Source organism: Rhinoderma darwinii, chromosome 5 (genome assembly GCF_050947455.1).
Source record: "Rhinoderma darwinii isolate aRhiDar2 chromosome 5, aRhiDar2.hap1, whole genome shotgun sequence".
NCBI lineage: Eukaryota > Metazoa > Chordata > Amphibia > Anura > Rhinodermatidae > Rhinoderma > Rhinoderma darwinii.
In genome coordinates, this window is record NC_134691.1 from 104,417,462 (window position 1) to 104,440,776 (window position 23,315).

Here is a 23,315-nt window from a genome sequence, read left to right on the forward strand (position 1 = left end):
CAAGTTCCCTTTTAAATCCTACGTTTCGTATTACAAGGTACTCTGGCCGCCACACCTGTAGATCCAGTGTAAAGATTTGGAAACATGCCTTTTTGACTTTTTAGGGGCTCTCCTACTGATGTTAATGTTTTTTTTGGTCTGACTAGGGAGAACGGTTTGTGTACTGGTGGCTGTGTACAAGGGTTGATATTCAGAACAGGCTCTTTATTTTTTTTAATTTTTTTTTTTATTAAACGTTCACCTATTTTGTCCAATTTGACTTATGTGAATTAGAAATGTACCTGTTTTCCTTTTTTTTGCTCGATCAACTGATTGACCTATGTATGTATGTATGTATGTATTCAACCTGCTTATGACTTGGATTTGTTTAAAGAGGCTCTGTCACCACATTATAAGTGCCGTATCTCCTACATAAGGAGATGGGCGCTATAATGTAGGTGACAGCAGTGCTTTTTATTTAAAAAAAGATCTATTTCACCATGTTATTAGCGATTTTAGCTATATGCTAATGAGTTTCTCAATGGACAACTGGGCGTGTTTTACTATTGACCAAGTGGGCGTTGTACAGAGGAGTGTATGACAGTGACCAATCAGCATCATGCACTTCTCTCCATTCATTTACTCAGCGCATATGGATCCTTTTAGATCGCTGTGTTCTGTCTTATACTAACACATTAACGATACTGAAGTGTTTAGACCGTGAATAGACATTCCCCGGGATGTCTATTCACAATCCCGGCACTTCGTTAATTTTTCTGTGGTAGTTACAGCAGAGCAAGCGTGATCTCGCGAGATCACGCTGTAAATGACAGGTTACAATGAGATTACGCTTGCTCTGCTGTAACTACCACAGAAACATTAACGAAGTGCCGGGATTGTGAATAGACATCCCGTGGAATGTCTATTCACTGTCTAAACACTTCAGTATCGTTAATGTGTTAGTATAAGACAGCACATAGCGATCTAAAAGGATCCCTATGTGCTGACTAAATGAATGGAGAGAAGTGCATGACGCTGATTGGTCACTGACTGGTCAGCGTCATACACTCTGTACAACGCCCACTCGGTCAATTGTAAAACACGCCCAGTTGTCCATTGAGAAAATCATTAGCATAAAGCGAAAATAGGTCATAACACTGCTGTCACCTACATTACAGCGCCGATCAGATTATGTAGGAGATAGGCCACTTATAATGTGGTGACAGAGCCTCTTTAAGTGTGTTTCTCCTTTTTTTGGAAAAATGGCAAAAATATAACCTCTCAAAAAATGTGTATGTAAAATAGTATTGTTCTAGAGACACATTATGTGAAGTTTCCAACCTTTCTTTACAATGCATCTTTGCTTCTTATTGTTTTTCAGGTATTTATCTGACCCTGCTTCAAGTGCTGATGACAATAGATCCAATTCCAAAGTAGATAAAAACCTGGTATGTTTGAGTAGTTTGGCTTCTTACTTGTTTTCTGCATTGTCTTCTATAGATAGAATATACATAAAATAGAATACAAATGTGTATGTAATACACTTCTTTACATACAAAATTTAAGTGATACAGTCAAAGTGCGTTTCTAGTGTTCTGAATAGAAAATCTTCTGGGTATTTGTAACAAAATCTACAATAAAATTCCCATAGTAGTTTTTATTTTCTCATTGTTTTACCTTTTCTTAAATCATGCGTGCAGTAACTTCCTGAATGATTTCACACCTAAGTACTATGCCGAACTGCTGGGTAGTTTAAAGGAGTGTACACCTTATTGTAAGCATTTTTTTTTATTATTAAAGTGTATCTTTACTTTCAAAAAAAGTTTGATTTGAAATTGATCTAAAAAACAAAGCCGCAGGTGAGCCCTGTTCCGCTTAGTTTCTGCTCTGCTTTCCTCAGAAAGCCAAGCGAGCTGTGTACTTGCTCGCTAGAAAGTCTAAGGCCTCATGCACACGACTGTAAAAACTCCCGTTATTACGGGTCGTAATCACGGGTCGTAATAACAGGCTCATAGACTTCTATTGGCCACGGGTACCTTCCCGTTTTCTTACGGGAAGGTGCCCGTGCCGTTGAAAAAGATAGAACATGTCCTATTTCAGGCCGTAATAACGGCACGGACAGCCCATAGAAGTCTATGGAGCTCCCGTAATGACGGGTGGCTACATGTGTGCACCCGTCATTACAGGAGCGTTGCTAGGCGACGTCAGTAAATAGTCACTGTCCAGGGTGCTGAAAGAGTTAACTGATCGGCAGTAACTCTTTCAGCACCCTGGACAGTGACTTCCGATCACAATATACATCAACCTGTAAAAAAATAAAAACAAAAGACGTTCATACTTACCGAGAACTTCCTGCTTCCTCCAGTCCGGTCTCCCGCCCGTTGCCTTGGTGACGCGTCCCTCTCGACATCCGGCCCGACATTCCTGGATGACGTTTCAGCCCATGTGACCGCTGCAGCCAATCACAGGCCAATCACATGCTGGAGCGGTCACATGGACTGCCGCGTCATCCAGGGATGTCGGGCTGGATGTGAAGAGAGGGACGCGTCACCAAGACAACGGCCGGTAAGTATGAATTTCTTTAACTTTTATTACAGAAAGGGCTGTCCCTTCTCTCTATCCTGCACTGATAGAGAGAAGGGCTGCCGATTAGTGCAGTGCTATTTTGCAGCCAAAAACGTGCCCGTAAATACGGGTGAAATACTGGTAACACCGGACCCATATTTACGGGCACGGGTCCGTAAATACTGGTGCAAAACGGGTTGAATGCGTGTGGCACCGGACCCGTATTTACGGGTGGGAAAAAATACGGTCGTGTGCATGAGGCCTTAGTCTGTATACTGCTTTCTCAGCTTTCCGATGAAAGCCGAGCAGAAACGAAGCGGCACATCGCTCACCTGATCGCTTCTGCCGCTTCTTTTTAGTGATCGGTGGGTGTCTCAGTGCTCGGACCACCACCTATCAAAACTTCTGACGTATCAAAAGTTAAAGTATAGGAACACTTTAAATGAATGTATATATTGTGTTTAAGCAGCTTTCAAAATTGCTTCTATTAATTTTTTTACTTTTTCTTTTTTACTTACGGTAGATAAGTTGTTTTTTTTTTAGATCGTTTTTATGTGTCCTATATTACATAGAAGCTGTATTATTTTGTCACTTCAGATTTCGTCAGTTCAGCTAAACTGACTTCTCAGTGACACACAGGATCCATTTAATAACGATCACATCTACGTTCATAACTTAGCTGGATCCTGTGTGTCAGAGATGCACAGGACCCGCTGTCCATTCAGCTGAAGTAACGAGTTCGTCTGAGAGAGAACGATAGAGATTCTATGTATACAGGATACATAGAAGCTATGTTGTAAAAAGTAAACTTTTTTTTAAAAATTAAGTCAATTTGAAAGTTGCTTATAAACACACAATTCATTGATTTTAAAAATTAAAAAAACTCCTTCCAAAGGTGTACGTAGTCTTTAAATATATGGTTACTGATAAACGTATGTTTATGTTCAGGTGGAGAATTTGCAGAAGAGCATATATCAACTTGAAGAGCAGTTACATAATGAGATGCAATTAAAAGATGAGATGGAACAAAAGTGCAGGTAAACTATTCTTGTCACATTTCGATACTTTTAACACATAACTTTCAGTTTTGTAAAATGGAAATGAAAAGTATTTCAATTATGCATACTGTCTGGGTACATACACAGTCGTGTCACATTATTATGAACACTAGCTGGTATCCAGAGTAACCGCCATGTGCAGCACAGACAGCAGCTAGACGGGCTAGGAGTGACTCAATAAGGTGCTGGTAGGTTGTCTCCGGTATCTGGCGTCATGCTGACTGCAGTGCATCTCACATTTGCTGGAGGATGTGTGGGGGAGAATCCATAGAGCGAACAAGACTATCGAGGTGGTCCTACAGATGCTCAATTGGGTTCAAGTCTGGCGAATTAGGGGGCCAGGGACGTACTTGGCAGTCCTGGTCGTGCTCTTCCAGCCACTATTGGACATTTCTAGCCGTGTGACTTGTCGCATTGTCTTGCTGCAAGAGTCCATCTGCCCCAGGGAAGACAAACCACATGTATTGGTGGACATGATCTGCAACGTTGGATTCATACCCAAATCGGTTCAGAGTGCCTTCCACATGGATGAGTGGGCCCAGAGAATGCCATGAAATAATTCCCCAGACCATAACGTTGCCGCCACCAGCTTGTGTTCTTCCAGCAATGGTTGCAGGGTGTTTGTTCCCTGATGTTTTTCGCTTGACCCGCCAACGTCCATCCATTCGACGAAGCAGAAAACGTGACTCATCGGAGAAGGCAATCCTTTGCCAGTCATCGGTGGTCCAATTCCGATACTACCGTGCTAATTGAAACCTTTTTTTCCGATGCACCTTTAGCATAGGAGCAGTGATCATCCATCTGCTTCGGAGCCCCATACGCAGTAGGGCTAGCTGAACTGGTGAGTTAGACACATGTCTGTAGCCCCCTGGTTGATTTTTACGGGGAGCTGCTCCTCTGTAGCGTGTCGTTCGGCCCTCGCGCACCTTTGTAGCCGACATTCACCTCTCACATCAGTGGCACGTGGTGCTCCAGTTTCCACATCAGTTATTCCCAATGGTGCCATTTTGTCCACTCACGATGCACTGCGCTATTTGAGAAATACTGCCACCCTTGGCCCGAAAGCCAATAATCATCCCTTTTTGCAACTCAGATAAATTGCCCATTTTACCTATTGCAACAACGAATGATGTGTTGAGACAGCCTATCGCACACCTTATATACCCACCAAGCCAGCCCACGACACATCACTTCCTTCATGGCCTGCGTGCTGCCGACGCCCAAAGTATAATAATGTGACTCGACTGTGTATATCATATACAATGCCTTGTACAAAAACTATGCTCACTTCAGATGGTTGTGAACATTACTCCGTACCATCAAACGTCATCACTAGGGTGTACAAGATGAGTTTTTCTATAGGACATCTAATTTTTTAGTGTTGCCGCACAAAACCATTATAGTTTGGGTTTTTACTACCCTTCATGTTTTACATAGGTAAATTTGATGTAGGCTTGATCAAAATCTGAAATGATTCTACTAGAAGATTAGGTGAATTACGTAATTGGTTAGGGTTAATTTATTAAGGGTTTGTAATCTGAACTAGTATTCTGCAGTGGTACACTATTCAATCTTAGGCCGCGCATTGCTCCCTTTTTTAATAGTCTATTTTTTGGATGTAGTATCCAGACCCAACATGGTCCTTCTGAACCAAGCTATAAGGTTTCATGGACATGACTGTGCTTTTGCGACTGCAATTTATCCACATTTTTGCGGATAAATTGTGCCACATGAACACTACCGTGGTTTCTATGGATCGTGCTGGGGCTGCGAATCTGGATGGCAAGAACTCATAACATGTCCATTTACGGTGCGGGTTCAAACCGCTGGTGAAATTGTTGTGAATCCTGAGACACCTGTGTGTGCAACAAAGTTTTTTTCGGTCCGACGGACCGCAACGAACCTGTGGTATTGCAGACCGCAAAACCAATGTAGTCATGTACATGAGGACTCATACTGTAAGTTTGGTTCAGTAGAACCGTGAAGGGGTCCAGGTGTGAAAAACAGAATATGAACTGTATAATGCGGTTGCAGTTTGCCCGTCTGAATGAGGTCATTTTTTTTCGTTTGTTTGTATTTTTTTTAAATATCTTGTGTAGCATGTTTTGATTTAATACATACATATTTTTCTGTTCCTATGATATAGGTTGTCTAACATTAAACTAGACAAGATAATGAAAGAACTGGATGAAGAAGTAAGCTTTCTTTTGACTTTTCTTGAAGCTTAGCGTGCGCAACTATGTTCTTTTAATGTATTTCATCGTTCTCTTGGCTGAACGTCACATATTCAGTCATGCAATTGATGGATAGAAATCTGCTCATACCAGCTTAAAATATATTATTATGTAAGGTACAATCATTCACGGTTTATAATTTTAGGGCAATCAGAGAAAAAACTTGGAATCGGTTGTGTCTCAAATTGAGAAGGAAAAGATGATGTTACAGCACCGAATGAATGAATACCAAAGAAAGGCCGAGCAAGAGAGCGAAAAGCGGAGGAATGTAGAAAATGAAGGCAAGTTAACCCTTTTGTTGTAACTCAGGCTAATTGCTTGGTACATGGTCAGTCTGGTCAATGTGGGCTCTGAATTGGGTCATCAGGAGTTAACTGAGTAGGATCGATTTATCACATTTGAACTGGATTACCAATTAAAGTGAATTCGCTCAGTCATTTTAAACTACGGTAGGTGAATGAAAACAGATTGTACATAGGGCTGGGCGATTATGACCGAAATCAAAATCACGATTTGAAAATATAACCTCGTTTACGATTAACCCCTTAAAGTCCAAGGCATTTTTTTTATTTTCGTTTTTCACACTCCCCGCCTTCTGAGTCATAACGTTTTGATTTTTCCGTCAATGGAGTGGTGTGAGGGCTTATTTCTTTGCGGGAGGAGATGTAGTTTCTACTGGTACTATTTAAAGTATCCTATAATGCACTGGGACACGGAAAAAAAGTTCTTTGTGGGGTGTAATTGGAAAAAACTGATTCCTCCGTTTTCTTTTGGATTTAGTTTTTACGTCGTTCATCGTGCATCAATAGCAACAATTTAACTTTATTCTGCTGGTCGATACAATAACGGTGATAGCAAATTTATATAGTTTTCTTAATGTTTCACGCCTTTTACAAAGAAAAAACTTAGAAAAAAAAAAAATTGTCACCACATTCTGTAAGCCACTACTTTTTTTTTTTTTTTGGGCGGTTTGAGGGCTTATTTTTTGTGGCACGAGCTGTGGTTTGTATTGGTACCGTTTTTTTGTACATACGACTTTTTGATCTATATATATATAATTAATTTAGTATTTTTTTTTATTTATTTTTTTTTGTTGCGAAGTTGACCAAAAAACAACTGGTGTTTTATTTTTACGGCGTTCACCCTGCAAATTAAATAATGCTATGTTGTAGTTCAGACTTTTTACGGACGCAGCGATACCAATTTAGTTTTGTTTCTTTATTTTTTACATTACTTTAGAGGAAAAATGGGAAAAGGTGTTGTTGTTTTTTTTTTTTTAACAGAGGCAGAGTGTAGGCAGTCCTGGAGGCCCTCATTAGGCGACCCTCGAACGCACTTAGGGGCCGCTGATGAGCTGTCGGATGGGCACCCCTCTTCTAACGCCTCAGATGTTGGGGTCACGATTGACCGCAGCACTTGAGGGGTTAAACGGCCAGGAACAGCGATCGCTGTTCCTGGCATTTAGTCCCAGGTGTCAGCTGTAAAACACAGCCGACACCCGCAGCGTATGGAGCGCCCTCAGCCTGTGAGCGCGCTCCATATTTCTCCCCCTGCACCATGACGTGCCGGTATGTCATGGTGCGTTAAGGGGTTAATGAACGATATTTTAGGCGTCACCTGTTTTTGCAGGCCATAACTCCTATTTGCATGCTGTGCCATTGTATTACGATTTTTTCCCTGAGCCTGCTGTATACTACTGTATATAATATACCTCCTGACACTGTCCCCACACAGTATAATGCCCGCATAGCTGCCCCTACACCGTACATTGCCTCCATAGCTACCATCCACACAGTATAATGCCCCTATACGGCCCTCCACACAGTATAATACCCCCATAGCTGCCTCTATACAATATAATGCCCCAATAGCTGCCTTCCACACAGTATAATACTACTATAACTGCCCTCCAAACAGTATAATACCACTATAACTGCCCTCCACACAGTATAATACTACTATAACTGCCCTCCACACCGTGTAATGCCCCATAACTGCCCTCCACACCGTGTAATGCCTGCATAACTGCCCTCCACACCGTGTAATGCCCGCATAACTGCCCTCCACACCGTGTAATGCCCGCATAACTGCCCTCCACACCGTGTAATGCCCGCATAACTGCCCTCCACACCGTGTAATGCCCGCATAACTGCCCTCCACACCGTGTAATGCCCGCATAACTGCCCTCCACACCGTGTAATGCCCGCATAACTGCCCTCCACACCGTGTAATGCACGCATAACTGCCCTCCACACCGTGTAATGCCCGCATAACTGCCCTCCACACCGTGTAATGCCCCCATAACTGCCCTCCACACCGTGTAATGCCCCCATAACTGCCCTCCACACCGTGTAATGCCCCCATAACTGCCCTCCACACCGTGTAATGCCCCCTTAACTGCCCTCCACACCGTGTAATGCCCCCATAACTGCCCTCCACACTGTGTAATGCCCGCATAACTGCCCTCCACACCGTGTAATGCCCGCATAACTGCCCTCCACACCGTGTAATGCCCGCATAACTGCCCTCCACACCGTGTAATGCCCGCATAACTGCCCTCCACACCGTGTAATGCCCGCATAACTGCCCTCCACACCGTGTAATGCCCGCATAACTGCCCTCCACACCGTGTAATGCCCGCATAACTGCCCTCCACACCGTGTAATGCCCGCATAACTGCCCTCCACACCGTGTAATGCCCGCATAACTGCCCTCCACACCGTGTAATGCCCCCATAACTGCCCTCCACACCGTGTAATGCCCCCATAACTGCCCTCCACACCGTGTAATGCCCCCATAACTGCCCTCCACACCGTGTAATGCCCCCTTAACTGCCCTCCACACCGTGTAATGCCCCCATAACTGCCCTTCACACCGTGTAATGCCCCCATAACTGCCCTCCACACCGTGTAATGCCCCCATAACTGCCCTCCACACTGTGTAATGCCCCATTTAACTGCCCTCCACACCGTGTAATGCCCCATTTAACTGCCCTCCACACCGTGTAATGCCCCATTTAACTGCCCTCCACACCGTGTAATGCCCCATTTAACTGCCCTCCACACCGTGTAATGCCCCATTTAACTGCCCTCCACACCGTGTAATGCCCCATTTAACTGCCCTCCACACCGTGTAATGCCCCATTTAACTGCCCTCCACACCTGTAATGCCCCCTACAGGTGCGCTCCAAACAGTATAATACCTCAATAGCTGCGCCCCCATAGCTGCCTCCACACAGCCCCAATAGTGCCTAATCAAATATATACCTAACCTCGGCTCAGACAGGCACAATGACATCACTGCCTCGCTCCTGTCTGTGCCAAGCTGTGAGTGTCCAGTGATACATAGTGAATGGTAGAGCAGGGACCTTACGGCTCCCTGCTCTACCATTGGATTTAACTGTAGCTGCGTCCTGAGGACGCAGATAGTTAAAACAGGGAAGAGCGTTTTTTAAAAAAAAAAAAAAATATCCAGGATGTCGTTGGTTTATTGCGCTGAAGTTCGGTTTAGTTATTTTTTTCTCTTCATTGGCCAGCCCTAATTGTATGCCAGATAATCGTTTATTTGACCAGCATCTCTGTCGACCTCCCTTCTCCCTTTTTCTAATGTGATAAAATAAATGTGTTTTGATATTCAACTGTATTGTACTGCCATGTATATGGGCCATGAGTGCTCTAGGGGAAGAGTACAGTGTAAATCTTAATATATTATTGATTTGTTTAGAGCAGTCCGTAATGGTTCCTAGTGATACAGAAGTAAAAAATAGGATGTATATTTGACTATTCTGGTTTCCCAAATCTTTGTACAGTATCAACGTTAAAAGACCAATTGGAAGATTTTCGAAAGATAAGTCAGAATTCTCAGATGACAAATGAAAAAATATCACAGTTACAGAAGCAAGTAAGTGGTCCGTGTATTCACGGTTTACATTATTTTAGTAATGAACTTGTCAAAGCTAAAAACGAAAATAAAAAAAATAAATGTTATATTATAAAAGAGAGGACAGAGACTTTTTGTGAACATTGTCCCCAGATCTTTGTTTTGGGGTGATAATTCTCTCTTGTATTTTCGAATCTGACCAAGGACAACATCTGCATGGAGTTTGTGTGGTCCCGGATTTGTGTGGGTTTACGCCAGGTGTTCCAGTTTCCTCTCACACTCCATAAACATACAAATAGGGAATTTTAAATTGTGTGCCCCACTGAGGACAGTGAGTGACTGCTTCTGTACAGCACTGCGTAATATGTTGGTGCTATATAAACAATGTAAGTAATATACAAATATTTTTTATAGAAATGGTGAAAAATCTGTTCGGTTTTTGTTTCCAGTTGGAAGAGGCCAATGATTCCTTAAGAACAGAGTCGGATACAGCTGCACGGCTGAAGAAAAGCCAGAATGAGATGGGCAAGACTATTTCTCAATTGGAAGCACTTCATCGTGAATTTCAGGATAGGTGTCGACTATTGGAAAGTGCCAAATTACAAGTGGAAAAGGATTTTTTTCAACTACAAGCGGCCTTAGATTCGGAGAGGCGGGACAGAAATCAAGGATCAGAACTTATTGGAGATCTACAAGGTGATTATTGCATATCCTTAAAGTGATCCAGTTTGAGAAAATAAAGACTATTCTTTGTATAATGAAATGTTATATAACTCTTTAAATATACTTTCTGTATAAATTCCTTATGGTTTTCAAGATATCTGCTTGCGGTCATTCAATAGGAACTTTTATTGTTTACTTCCAGAGGTTAAAATTCTGTCCTGGTCAAGTGATGGACATACAGGTTCATGGTTTGTTAGAAGAAACTGCTCTGATATATAGAGATATAGACAGCTCAATGTCAAACGTCAGCCTGTCACAACACTTCTCCATAGAGCATCACCACCTGTATGACGACAAACACTTCAACAAACGAGGGGTCAGCCTTCTGTCCAAAGAACAAAGACTTTGTGCTCAACAGACACCCCAGACCTGGGTCCCACACCAGCCAAAGACAAAACATGGAGACATCACTAGCAATCAAAAGACCTCAAACTTCATACACCTCACTACACCCAGGAGGAAAACCGCTTTACCCAAGGTCAGACCAACAGAGGCAAAAGCCATGGAGGAAAACACCTGCCTCACACAGAGACATGCAGAGCAGAGACATGGAGGAGATAAAGAACCTGCTCAGCACTTTTTGTAGAAAACGTATGTGACTGTACAACACAAGAATATCTACAATACATATATATGGACACACAATGACGTCCTTTATAATCAACAGCTGGAATATTCAACGCCTCAGCCGTTGGATGCAAAATTAACGATCCAGACTTCAACCAAAGACAGAAAAATAACGATATACAAATCCTCCTGGAAACATGGGCCAGGACAGAGAATGAATACCTGCTGCCCACGGGATACAAGGAAATCTCTGTCCCTGCCCTGAAAAATAAAAACCTCAAACAGGGCCGGTGTTCAGAAGTAATATTAGTCTGGTACAAAAAGGAGCTCCATGAGCAGATCAAAGCAGTGTCGCGACGAGACAGCCACATCTGGATAAGAATAGGCAGCTCCATCCTCACCTCTCAGTCGGACATGTACCTCTGCACAACGTACATCGCACCGCCAGAGTCCCCGTACTCCAACCCAGACAGCTTTTGATATTCTACAAAGGGAAGCCGCCCATTTCCAGACCCTGCGCAATGTTCTCATTTATGGAGACCTGAATGCAAGAACAGTGAGAGAAAAATACTACCTGACCAATGATGGAAACCTCTTCATATTTGGAGGCTGACTGTCATAGCTCCATACACACAGAGAAACCGCTATGACAGTACAGTCAACAAAAGTGGGGAAAAAGGATTGAATCTATGTAGCTTAGGACTCCACATACTGAATGACCGCACCAAGGGAGGCTCTTTAGGAAGATATACACTAAACTCCCATGTAGGCAGTACTGTAGTAGACTATGCCATCACAGATGGACCCTGCAAATGTTGGTGCACTCAGTTACTCCACAAACGCACCTGTCAGATCACAACCATTTACTTATATACATCAAATCCACAAACAAACCATCTGCACTAAAACCGCATCAGACTGGCCCTTACAACCTCTCCCCATCTTTTAAATGGTCCAAGATGTCGACTATAAAATATAGAGACTCAACAGACCAGAAGTGCAGGAGATGCTTCACAACCTCTACAACAAGGTGTATGAGACAGACCCAGGAGGGGTAAATCAAGCCGTAAAAGACCTAAATAATATATTTTATATCATAGCAGTGGGTTCTGACTTGAAAAGATGTGACTACAAGAGGCCACGAGAAATACATCCCAATGGTTGATTGACTGAGTGCAAAGAAGTACGGAAGACCCTAAGAACTGCCTCAAATAAGAAGCACGGAGACCCAAACAACACCAGTCTGAAGGAGGCCGATAGCAACATACAGAGGCAATACAAGACCATCCTCCGAAAGAAAAATCAAAGTTACATCTCCACTAAACTTCTTCACCGACTTCAAGATGCCCTCCATGACAACTCGTTCCGAGAATTATGGAAACGCATGGGCAATAATTGTAAGAAAAACAACCTTCACATCCAAAACAGCAACATCTGTCTCCTATATTTCAAGGACCTCTACAAAGATATCCCAATGGAAAAACAAATCATAACAAAATTGAAGGCAATGGAGGAAACACTGATAGATTTTAAAAAAAACCCTGGATACACCAATAACACTGCATGAAGTAATAGAGAGAACCTCAGGCATAAGGTGTAAAAAAATTCAGCGGCCTAGACAGAATCTCACCAGAAATGATAAAACACAGCCCGCCAAAAATACAGGCCGCAATAGTAAAACTATTCAATATAGTGCTGAGTGCCGGCTACTTCCCTCAAATCTGGAACCACGGCCTTATAACACCAATCCACAAGAGTGGGGACAGGTACGACCCAGCCAACTACCGAGGGATATGTGTCAGCAGCAACCTGGGGAAACTGTTCAACAGCATCCTGAATAAGAGAATCCTCCGCTTCCTCACCCAGCACAATGTCGTCAACCAAAGCCAAGCTGGGTTCATGCCAAACCACTGACCACATCTACACCCTGCGCAGCCTCCTCAAGAGCCACGTCCACAATACAAAGCATGGCAAGATATACGCCTGTTTTGTGGACTTTAAATGGCCTCAGACGCTAATTATACGTCGCAAATGTGATGATACATTGAGTGCGCAACTCGCGTGTGCAGAAGTTCTGTTTATGTTCAGTTACGTTTTATTGAAATTGTTTCCATATCCTATGTTTTATGTCATTCGTAACATACTGATCCACGCTGTGTATTTTACAATTATATGGGAATGAGTGTTCCCTCCGGTGTGACCGGACGCTCAGTCTCATCTTTCAATTGTGCTCTATTCAGTATGTGTACACTTGATGTGATGCCATCATTTATTTATTGATACACTAATTGTATTGTGCTTATTGCTCTATAATATGAGTTAAAAAAAAGAAAGAAAAGGCCTTCGACTCAGTGTGGCACCCGGGCCTATTCCTGAAACTGCTAGAGAGCGGAATAGGAGGTAAAACCGATGACGTCATCAGAAGCTCCTACACAGAGAACAAATGCCGCGTTGAAGGTAAAAGGGAAAAGAACGGCTGATTTCCAGCAGAGCCGAGGAGTCCGACAAGGCTGCAGCCTCAGTCCAACGCTCTTCAACATCTACATCAATGAGCCGGCCACAGCTCTGGAATCCTCCTCAGCACCAGGTCTCGCCCTCCATGACACCCAGGTGAAATTTCTGTTGTATGCAGATGACCTTCTGCTGCTATCACCAACCGAGAAAGGTCTCCCAAGACAACCTGCAAATCCTGGAAAAATTAATCTCCACGTGGGCACTACCCATCAATATAAAGAGAACCAACACCATGGTGTTCCAGAGGAGAAACTCCAAATCCCCCAGGCATCTTTCCTTCACGCTAAATAAAGGACCACTTACAGCGACTGACAGGTACACCTACCTGGGCCTAGAAATCAACCAATCAGGAAGCTTTAAACAAGCCATTGAGATACTGAAAGACAAGGTGTGCAAAACCTTTCCCTTACTTCTTAATTGCTTTGGCAAAGCGAATGTGTATTTGGTCCTGCCAATAAAGTTTCAGTGAATTGGAGAGGGCGAGATATGGACACCCAGGTTGAAAAACAATGAAGGTTCCTATTGAATCACAGCAAGCTAAGATCTTTATTAATTCCTCATGATTTTACAGGGTATATCGGGAAATTGTATCCCTTTCTTCCTTACACAAGGAATAACATTTATTTGCCGAAAATGAAATCCTTCTTTACATAGCATTCCGAAGACTTCTTTTAGATGGTCAGTCTTCAAATGCACAGTTATGAGGACAAACTAAATTCATTCTACTGTAATGTTAATTTAAGAATATATCTGTATTGGTTGCATATGATAATATATAGATTCACTGAAATTAGATAGTGTATGTCGTTCAATATTCAATATAGTTCACCGCCTGGAAGAACGATTAAAAAGTAAGTTTATTGGTTAAATTCATAAAATTGTGGCTCTACTAGCCGTTGATGCCAGACCAGGCTAAAGCAAGAGATTGCGACACGATAGGTGGTGTGGAGTGATAAATGTCTATCTAAATCCTAAATCCCTGGATTTAGGATTTAGATAGACAATTATTAATGGCAAAGATATAGCGTTATTATACAATAAATAGATAGGTGGTTTCTTTGGGGTGAAGGAGACATTTATCACTCCACACCACCTATCGTGTCGCAATCTCTTGCTTTAGCCTGGTCTGGCATCAACGGCTAGTAGAGCCACAATTTTATGAATTTAACCAATAAACTTACTTTTTAATCGTTCTTCCAGGCGGTGAACTGCATATGATAATATCCGACATAATGTAATATTTTTATTTCACAAATATGACATAGATGGATAAGAAGACAGAACAGCATGTCTTTGCCTAATGTATGGCATTAAATAAAAGCTTAATTTGATAAGGGCGCTATTAATTTCAGTCTGGTGGGTAGCTCGTGGTGCTGGTATCAAACGGAGCATTGTTCTCTACGGATGGTCCTTATGTTCTGGATGAGTATGCTGCTAGGCTATCCAGTGTGTACAAACCGTTATGGAATGTCTAAAGCTGCTTTTAATTTCTTAAAAAGCAAGGAAATCTGATTCCCTCTTCGTGGTGGTGATCTATTTTCCTTGTATGTTTCTGCAGTGATTTCAGCTCTCTATTAAAGCTTTGTAGGTTTGCTGTAAATACTGTTCTGCTGTTTAGTAGTTGTACATCTTTTATTACTTACTGTCTTTTTATACAGCGAGAATGACATCATTGCAAGAAGAATTAAAGCATCTCAAACACAAACTTGAAAGGGCGGAAATGGATAGGAAAGAGGGATTGGATCTTCTAAATAAGTCAGAAAAAGTGAGTAATATAAGAACTTGTCACTTAGAGGCTCTGTCACCACATTATAAGTGGCCTATCTTGTACATGATATGATCGGCGATGTAATGTAGATCACAGCAGTGTTTTTTTCTTTAGAAAAACGATCATTTTTGATGGAGTTATGACCTATTTTAGCTTTATGCTAATGAGTTTCTTAATGGACAACTGGGCGTGTTTTACTCTATGACCAAGTGGGCGTTGTGGAGAGAAGTGTATGACGCTGACCTATCAGTGACCAATCGGCGTCATACACTTCTCCCCATTCATTTACACAGCACATAGTAATCTTACTAGATCACTATGTGCAGCCACATACACACACATTAACGTTACTCAAGTGTCCTGACAATGAATATACGTTACCTCCAGCCAGGACGTGATGTCTATTCAGAATCCTGACACTTCTGTAGCATCTGTGTGATATTTACAGCACATCAAGCGTAATCTCGTTTTAAATGATCGGTTACATCGTAATCTTACGAGATTACGCTTGCCTTGCTGTAAAGATCACACAGACGCTGCAGAAGTGTCAGGATTCTGGCTGGAGGTAATATATATTCATTGTCAGGACACTGCAGTAACGTTATAGTGTGTTTATGTGGCTGCACATAGAGATATAGCTATATCGCTATGTGCTGTGTAAATGAATGGAGAGTTGTACAACGCCCACTTGGCCATATAGTAAAACACGCCCAGTTGTCTATTACGAAACTCATTAGCATAAAGCTAATATAGGTCATAACTCTGTCAAAGATGATCGTTTTTCTAAATAAAAAACACTGCTGTGATCTACGTTACAGCGCCGATCACATCATGTACAATATAGGCCACTTATAATGTGGTGACAGAGCCTCTTTAACACTCCATTCCTGATCAAACAATTAAAAATAATTTTTGTTTAAGTAAAAAATAATTTATTATTTTAATAAACAGAACACAATTTATAGGATGTCAAACTCAAAAACTTGTGCCATGATGGACAGGATCTACATTTAAAGGAAATTTCAATGACATCTGTGATTGTGCATAGGTTAGACGCAGCCTTCAATAGGGCTAGTGCCAGGGCTAGAATTTTTTTTTGAAAATTCCCCTAATTTAAAGCTTACATGCCCTTAGACGTTAATGGTTGAACATAAACCATACGTTTTGGCCAGTGTACACCATGATCTTGCATCTTCAACTGTATTAACTACAGTTATCAATAAAACTGTATGCAAAAAATAGTATAGACCATGGCAGACGTATGCAACTGTATAGGCATACAGTAGGATGGGACTGCGCATGTTTGGCGTGACAGTTTTAAGACTAATCGCCATATGTAATATGCAAATTTCTCTTCCTATATACAAAATAACATTTGACAGATTTAAAAAAAAAAAAATTAAAAATGTAAAAGGTATTGGTGCTTAAAAATCTTCTTTACAAATCTTTACTGACAGAATTCTGCCAAAACATTGGATTTTTGAGTTAGGCTGGGTTCACACGAGCATGTTTGGTCCGTAAAGGACGGAACGTATTTCGGCCGCAAGTCCCGGACCGAACACACCACAGGGAGCCAGGCTCCTAGCATCATAGTTATGTACGACGCTAGGAGTCCCTGCCTCTCCATAGAACTACTGTCCCGTACTGAAAACATGATTACAATACGGGACAGTTGTCCCGCAGCGAGGCCGAACATGCTCGTGTGAATCCAGCCTCAATGTTTCTTCACCTGACTGAGACATGAAGTGCAGCAATGTTACAATGAATCTTGATCTGCTGGATCATCGGTTTATACACTGGATTTTGCTGATAACCTTTTAGGATTGTTGCATTATTGTGCACTTGGTTTTCACACTCGACATTTAAGTTGTTCCACCTTCAGATTGCTTTTCATTCTATTCCATAGCATATTATTGTTGAGATTTGTACATTTGAGAATTAATGTGTTTTAATTGTAACAGGAAAAAAACAATTTAGAGATAGAGCTGAACTATCAGCTAAAATCTTTGCAACAGCGGTTGGACCAGGAGTTCAATGAGCATAAGGTGACAAAGGCGAGACTGAGCGACAAACACCAGTCCTTTGAGGAAGAGAAGTCGGTGGCTATGTGTGGTGAGTGACTTTTCTGGTTTATGCATTCTGATCTGTCGGGTCTATCCTCCCTATTCTCCTCTCTCTGCTGGAAGTATATGGTAGAGGGGGATACACGGAGCTTAGGGATAAAAGGTTTTCTGTGATTAAGTCTCCAATGAAAAACCTGTTTAAAGGATTGCTGCCAAGATCACATTAATGGCTGTGTGTCCGGTTTGTCAAAACAATAATCTTTGCAAATACATATAATTTTCTATAATCAAGCAGGTTTTTTTTTAGTACTCGTCCGTCTAAATAAGCCATGCAAAATTAGTTTTGTCCCCTCGTTGCTACTGGACACGTCCTTTAGTAGTTCTTCTCTTGGCCGATCAAGAATGGACAGATTGTCCCAGTTGTTTTCTATGGCCTCCCTAGCTCTCCCTATGCAGCGAGTTGGAGCATGTGCAGTTTCCCGGTCCTCCCTGCACAGGGCAAGCATGGCAAATTGCTGCTCCATTCATTCTGGCATAAGGTTTCCAGCCCCAAAGTCTCAAAAGATGCTCCCTCAGCGGGATGCCTCACTGGCGGTTGTCTTCTCCAGCTCTCCTCCTCTGCTTTGTAGTGTGTTATAGGGATATAGTTACCTCACAGAAGGCACTGTACAGTATGTCTCCCAATAGAGTAACACCTGCAGCAAACCTGTTGTGTAAATTGTCAAAAATGTAGTTTCCCAGTGTAAAATGGGTGTCACGTGTGCTCCGCCCAGTTTGCTCACAGAGAAGGGAAAAACCAATGGGGGAAGAATAATTAAACCGCACAGAAGAAATTCACATTGCCACATCCCAATATCACCTTTCTATGAGTTAGGGAAGTACAGGGCTTTTAAACAAACAAAAACGTGCAATTTTGGTCTAACCCCTATAAGTGGTGCCAGGACACTGGATGCCAGCCCACCGATTAGTGCTGCTACCTAAACCATCATAGGCAACAACAGAGAAAATACTTTAATATGTAAATGCAAAAAAAAAAAAAAGGCAAGGTGTTAGTTGCCACTAGGGACTCTCATTAATAGTGGGACAATACTATTAAGTCCGAGTCATGCATGAGTTTTGAGTGAGTGTCAGATGTAGTCGTTTTCTAGCGGATCTGTCGCTGACACAACATCCTTTATTAATGAAATATATCTTATGTCTTGTGAGCTGTAAAGGCTGGAGCCAATAACACTTTACCGGTGAGGTGGTAGTCGGTGGTCTTATGCATACCTGGCACCAACAGGTCCTGGAGATTATTTTTCGCATGGCTTGGATTAAGCGCTCTTGAGTCACAGGGTGTCATGTTTCATTAACAAAGTTGTGGCGCAGTTACAGCACTCCATCCCAAATTAAAGCACTTCTGACTTCAGACTATGCCCTAACCTTTGATGTTCTTTTAAACTGCTCACCTACTCCTTATTAACGGGCTATTTCCAGTATTGAATGTTATGGCACATCTGATGAGTGGGAATCTAAAAGATCCTGTTTTAGCACTGCGGCCCCTCCAGTTTTCCCCTGAACAGCCGTCTGCAGTGCAGGAAAGTGCAGCACAGTCCTTTCATTTTGAGAATCCTAGTGATTTGTTAACGTGGGAAAACCCCTTCAATGCAAAGATCCTGCAGACTGCATGGCCAGTCCTCACTTTTTGTATTTGTTTGATTACCCACGATACTTAACAAATCTAAAGTCTGCGTGTTGGGAAAAGAAAAGCTAAGATAATTCACAAGTATGTATGTAAATGTTGTATGGTTCATGGGCGCAGGAGGTCGTATGGATCATGCGTGCAGACATTTTTTCTACTTCTTGAAGATTACTACTGTTAAAGGCTGTGTACACATTTTGAAGAGAAATAATTTTTTTGAATAAACGTTTTATCTGATATTAAACCAGTTTTAAATTTACATTTATTATTTTTTTTAAGTTTTAAAAAAAACACTACTTTGTATCCTGTGTATATATTGAAGCTGTATCGTTCTGTCAAAGCCGTGGCTGTCAGTACAGATGAACTGATGGCTTGACTGAGCGCAGGTCCTGCGTGTCTCTTACACACAGGATCCCACTAATAATGATCATATCTGTGATCATTATTAGCAGAATCCTGTCTGTAAGAGACACGCAGGACCAGCTTCAGCCGAGTCGTCCGTCCATTCAGCTCTACTGAATGCCGCGGCTTTGACAGAATGATACAGCTATGTATACAGAATACATAGAAGCTGTATCTTAAAAAGTTAAAAATCTGTTTTAATCATTTTAAAAGCAGTTTCAAATCAGTTAAAACATTGATTTATTTAAAAAAAATAAAAATTGTAAACTGTATGCTAGCTTTTAAGCTGGCCATGCACTATTGCAGCTCATCCCTATTCACTTGAATGGGGCAGAGCTGCAATACCAGACACGGCCCATGGACAAAAGTGGCACTTCTTTATAAAGCCAAACATCCCCTCTATTGCAAAGTAGACATGTTTTTCTGCATTGCTTTACTAGAAATAGTGTCCATTGTACACCTCATGTATTGCATGTTTGACCCCTTCTAATCACTGGACGTTACCTGCATCTTACAATATTATATTTGGTCTTAGAAATGGAAATGAAAGTGAAAGCAGAAAGAGCTGCAAAGGAGAAAGCAGAGAGCTGGAGGATGGAGATAGAGAAGCGGTGTTCAATGCTGGATTTTGACCTCAAACAGTCGCATCAGAAATCCGAACACCTTGTTCAGCAGAAGGAGAGGCTGGAAGAAGAGGTATAAATGTTTTAGTGTTAAGTTCTTTTTATTTCCCCATTTATCCCCTTGGGGGGAAAAAAAGTGTGACCCCTGTTTTCTCACTTATGTCGTATCTAATAAAATTTGTATTAAATTTTTAAAACAATATATAGACATAATGCAAAGACTCCAACATGGAGCAATCATGTGAAGAGCAGTCAACGGAATCCGAACCAAAAGAATTCCAGTAACAAACAAAATTGACAGTAGAAAATCTGCAAGTGATGTATCAATATATTCAATTAAAACTCCTATAATATCAGTGTGAATACAAAAATATATGCAACAGTGCAGTCACGAGAGATACGTAAATAAGAGGGACAGTCAGACTTCGTAACCAGTACAATCCTCAGATAGGAGAGGAATTCGGTCAGGGGAGAGAGGTCACATGTGGAGTGTGCGGATCTGAGAACTTTGTCCAGTATATCTACCTGTAATTAAATATTTCTAAAGCGTGCGTTCTATATAGCCCATGCTTTTTTCATCTGATACGAGAAATTAGTCAGGTTCATCATTTCTACTTCTGAGAATATATTGGCATATTTCTATTTACGGGCTATCATGAGTTTGGTCGCCAAAAGAATGTCCCGCTACCATTCTTCCATAACCCGGGATACGATCTATATGCAGGAAGCATAAAACCAGACCAGAGTCCACGGTCTTCAATTTGAAGGCGGTGACCCAGAAATTGTGGACTAAACCACACTCCCACCAAGTATGTAAGTAAGTACCTCTCTCCCCACACCCCCTCCAACAATGTAAGTAAGAACCTCTCTCCCCACACCCCCTCCAACAATGTAAGTAAGAACCTCTCTCCCCACACCCCCTCCAACAATGTAAGTAAGTACCTCTCTCCCCACACCCCCTCCAACAATGTAAGTAAGAACCTCTCTCCCCACACCCCCTCCAACAATGTAAGTAAGAACCTCTCTCCCCACACCCCCTCCAACAATGTAAGTAAGAACCTCTCTCCCCACACCCCCCCCAACAATGTAAGTAAGAACCTCTCTCCCCACACCCCCTCCAACAATGTAAGTAAGAACCTCTCTCCCCACACCCCCTCCAACAATGTAAGTAAGAACCTCTCTCCCCACACCCCCTCCAACAATGTAAGTAAGTACCTCTCTCCCCACACCCCCTCCAACAATGTAAGTAAGAACCTCTCTCCCCACACCCCCTCCAACAATGTAAGTAAGTACCTCTCTCCCCACACTCCCACCAAGTATGTAAGTAAGTACCTCTCTCCCCACACCCCCTCCAACAATGTAAGTAAGAACCTCTCTCCCCACACCCCCTCCAACAATGTAAGTAAGAACCTCTCTCCCTACACCCCCTCCAACAATGTAAGTAAGAACCTCTCTCCCCACACCCCCTCCAACAATGTAAGTAAGAACCTCTCTCCCCACACCCCCTCCAACAATGTAAGTAAGTACCTCTCTCCCCACACCCCCTCCAACAATGTAAGTAAGAACCTCTCTCCCCACACCCCCTCCAACAATGTAAGTAAGAACCACACTCCCACCAAGTATGTAAGTAAGTACCTCTCTCCCCACACCCCCTCCAACACATGTCTGAAGCAGAGGAAGATATTCTTGAAAGACTGGCTGGAGTGAGATACCAGCGCAAGATAAGCTTTCACGACATCTCCCAATGTACCGAACTCTTGTAGATCCACTTAACAAACGCCATAGCTTTAAACCAATGTTGCATCGGGGAAACCAGGTTCAGGTCAAGTTCGCATTTGAGCAAATATAAGGTTTTAACCAGGGGCGTAGCTAGAGGCTCATGGGCCCCGATGCAAAAATTCTTACTGGGCCCCCCCCCCCACAAACTTCTCATGGCCGACGGTCCGCTTTCAGCTGCATCGCTGGGTCTCCTAAGTGACCCAACTATGCAGCACTAGCATCCGGGGCGTCACTAAGGCTGGGTTCACACACACTATTTACGGACGTAATTCGGGCGTTTTAGCATTGAATTACGTCCGAAAATGCGGCTCAAAAGCGTCGGCAAACATCTGCCCATTCATTTGAATGGGTCTTACGATGTGCCGGCGGTCATTTTTTTTACGAGCCGCTGTCAAAAGGCGGCGCGTAAAAAAGTGCCTGTCACTTCTTCAGACGTAAATGGAGCCGTTTTCCATGGACTCCATGGAAAACCAGCTTCAATTACGTCCGTAATGGACGCAGCAAAAGACGCCTGCACATGCCATTACGGCTGAAATTACGGTGCTGTTTTCTCCTGAAAACAGCACAGTAATTTCAGCCGTAACGGACGCTGCCGTGTGAACATACCCTCAGGGCTTAAAATGTCCGGGAAATAGCCCCAATACATATGTGTCCGCCCCAAAAAAAAGTGTGTATATGAGACAGCATAGCATATCTATAGCACTACGACCCTATAAACTATGGATAGGATTAGATACACAGCTCAGCAGACAGTATCACACATGATAGGATTAGATACAGTGGCTCAGCAGACAGTACCACACATGATAGGATTAGATACAGTGGCTCAGCAGACAGTACCACACATGATAGGATTAGATACAGTGGCTCAGCAGACAGTATCACACATGATAGGATTAGATACAGTGGCTCAGCAGACAGTATCACACATGATCGGATTAGATATAGGGCCCAGCAGACAGTATCATACATGATTGGATTAGATACACAGCTCAGCAGACTGTATCACACATGATAGGATTAGATACAGGGCCCAGCTCGTTGACATTGCGGCTCCAGCGCTGGACCCAGGATAGGTAAGAATAATAATTTTGCTTCTTTATGTGTTACTGATTATTTTTGTGTTTGTGTTTTTTTTACAGGTTCGGTTGTTGGACTTCGGATTCGAGGACTTCAATGACGGCGTTTTTTTTATTCTCAATAAAATGGTTAATGAGGGTTGTTTTTTTATTTCAATAAAATATTTTTTCTATGTGCTTGTATCTTTTTAAACTTTATTATCACCGCCTTAGTAATGGCCGCTGGCTGATTGACAACCTCCATTACTAAGGCGAGGCTTAATGTTAGCCGGTGCAGAGGCTACACTAACCCCCATTATTACCCCGGTACCAACCGCCACCAGGGGTACTGGGAAGAGCCGGGTACAAACCAGTACCCGACCATCTGTAGTGACGGGCAGGCACCGGGGTGGCCGCAGGCT

General features: G+C 42.4%; 1 protein-coding gene across 2 annotated transcripts in view; it reads left to right on the top strand.

Moving 5' to 3' along the window:
- Positions 1 to 23,315, top strand: part of ROCK1 (Rho associated coiled-coil containing protein kinase 1) — a 196,074-nt gene that overhangs the window by 127,920 nt on the left and 44,839 nt on the right. For both annotated transcript variants that reach the window (XR_012847639.1, XM_075826366.1), the window contains exons 11-19: positions 1,361 to 1,427; positions 3,493 to 3,581; positions 5,749 to 5,797; positions 5,982 to 6,117; positions 9,645 to 9,736; positions 10,165 to 10,411; positions 15,178 to 15,284; positions 17,249 to 17,399; positions 19,969 to 20,129. Coding sequence is in view for 1 of the 2 variants with exons in the window: in XM_075826366.1 (XP_075682481.1) it covers positions 1,361 to 1,427; positions 3,493 to 3,581; positions 5,749 to 5,797; positions 5,982 to 6,117; positions 9,645 to 9,736; positions 10,165 to 10,411; positions 15,178 to 15,284; positions 17,249 to 17,399; positions 19,969 to 20,129 (1,099 nt within the window). In the remaining variant the exon portion in view is untranslated. The remainder of the gene's footprint in view (positions 1 to 1,360; positions 1,428 to 3,492; positions 3,582 to 5,748; positions 5,798 to 5,981; positions 6,118 to 9,644; positions 9,737 to 10,164; positions 10,412 to 15,177; positions 15,285 to 17,248; positions 17,400 to 19,968; positions 20,130 to 23,315) is intronic.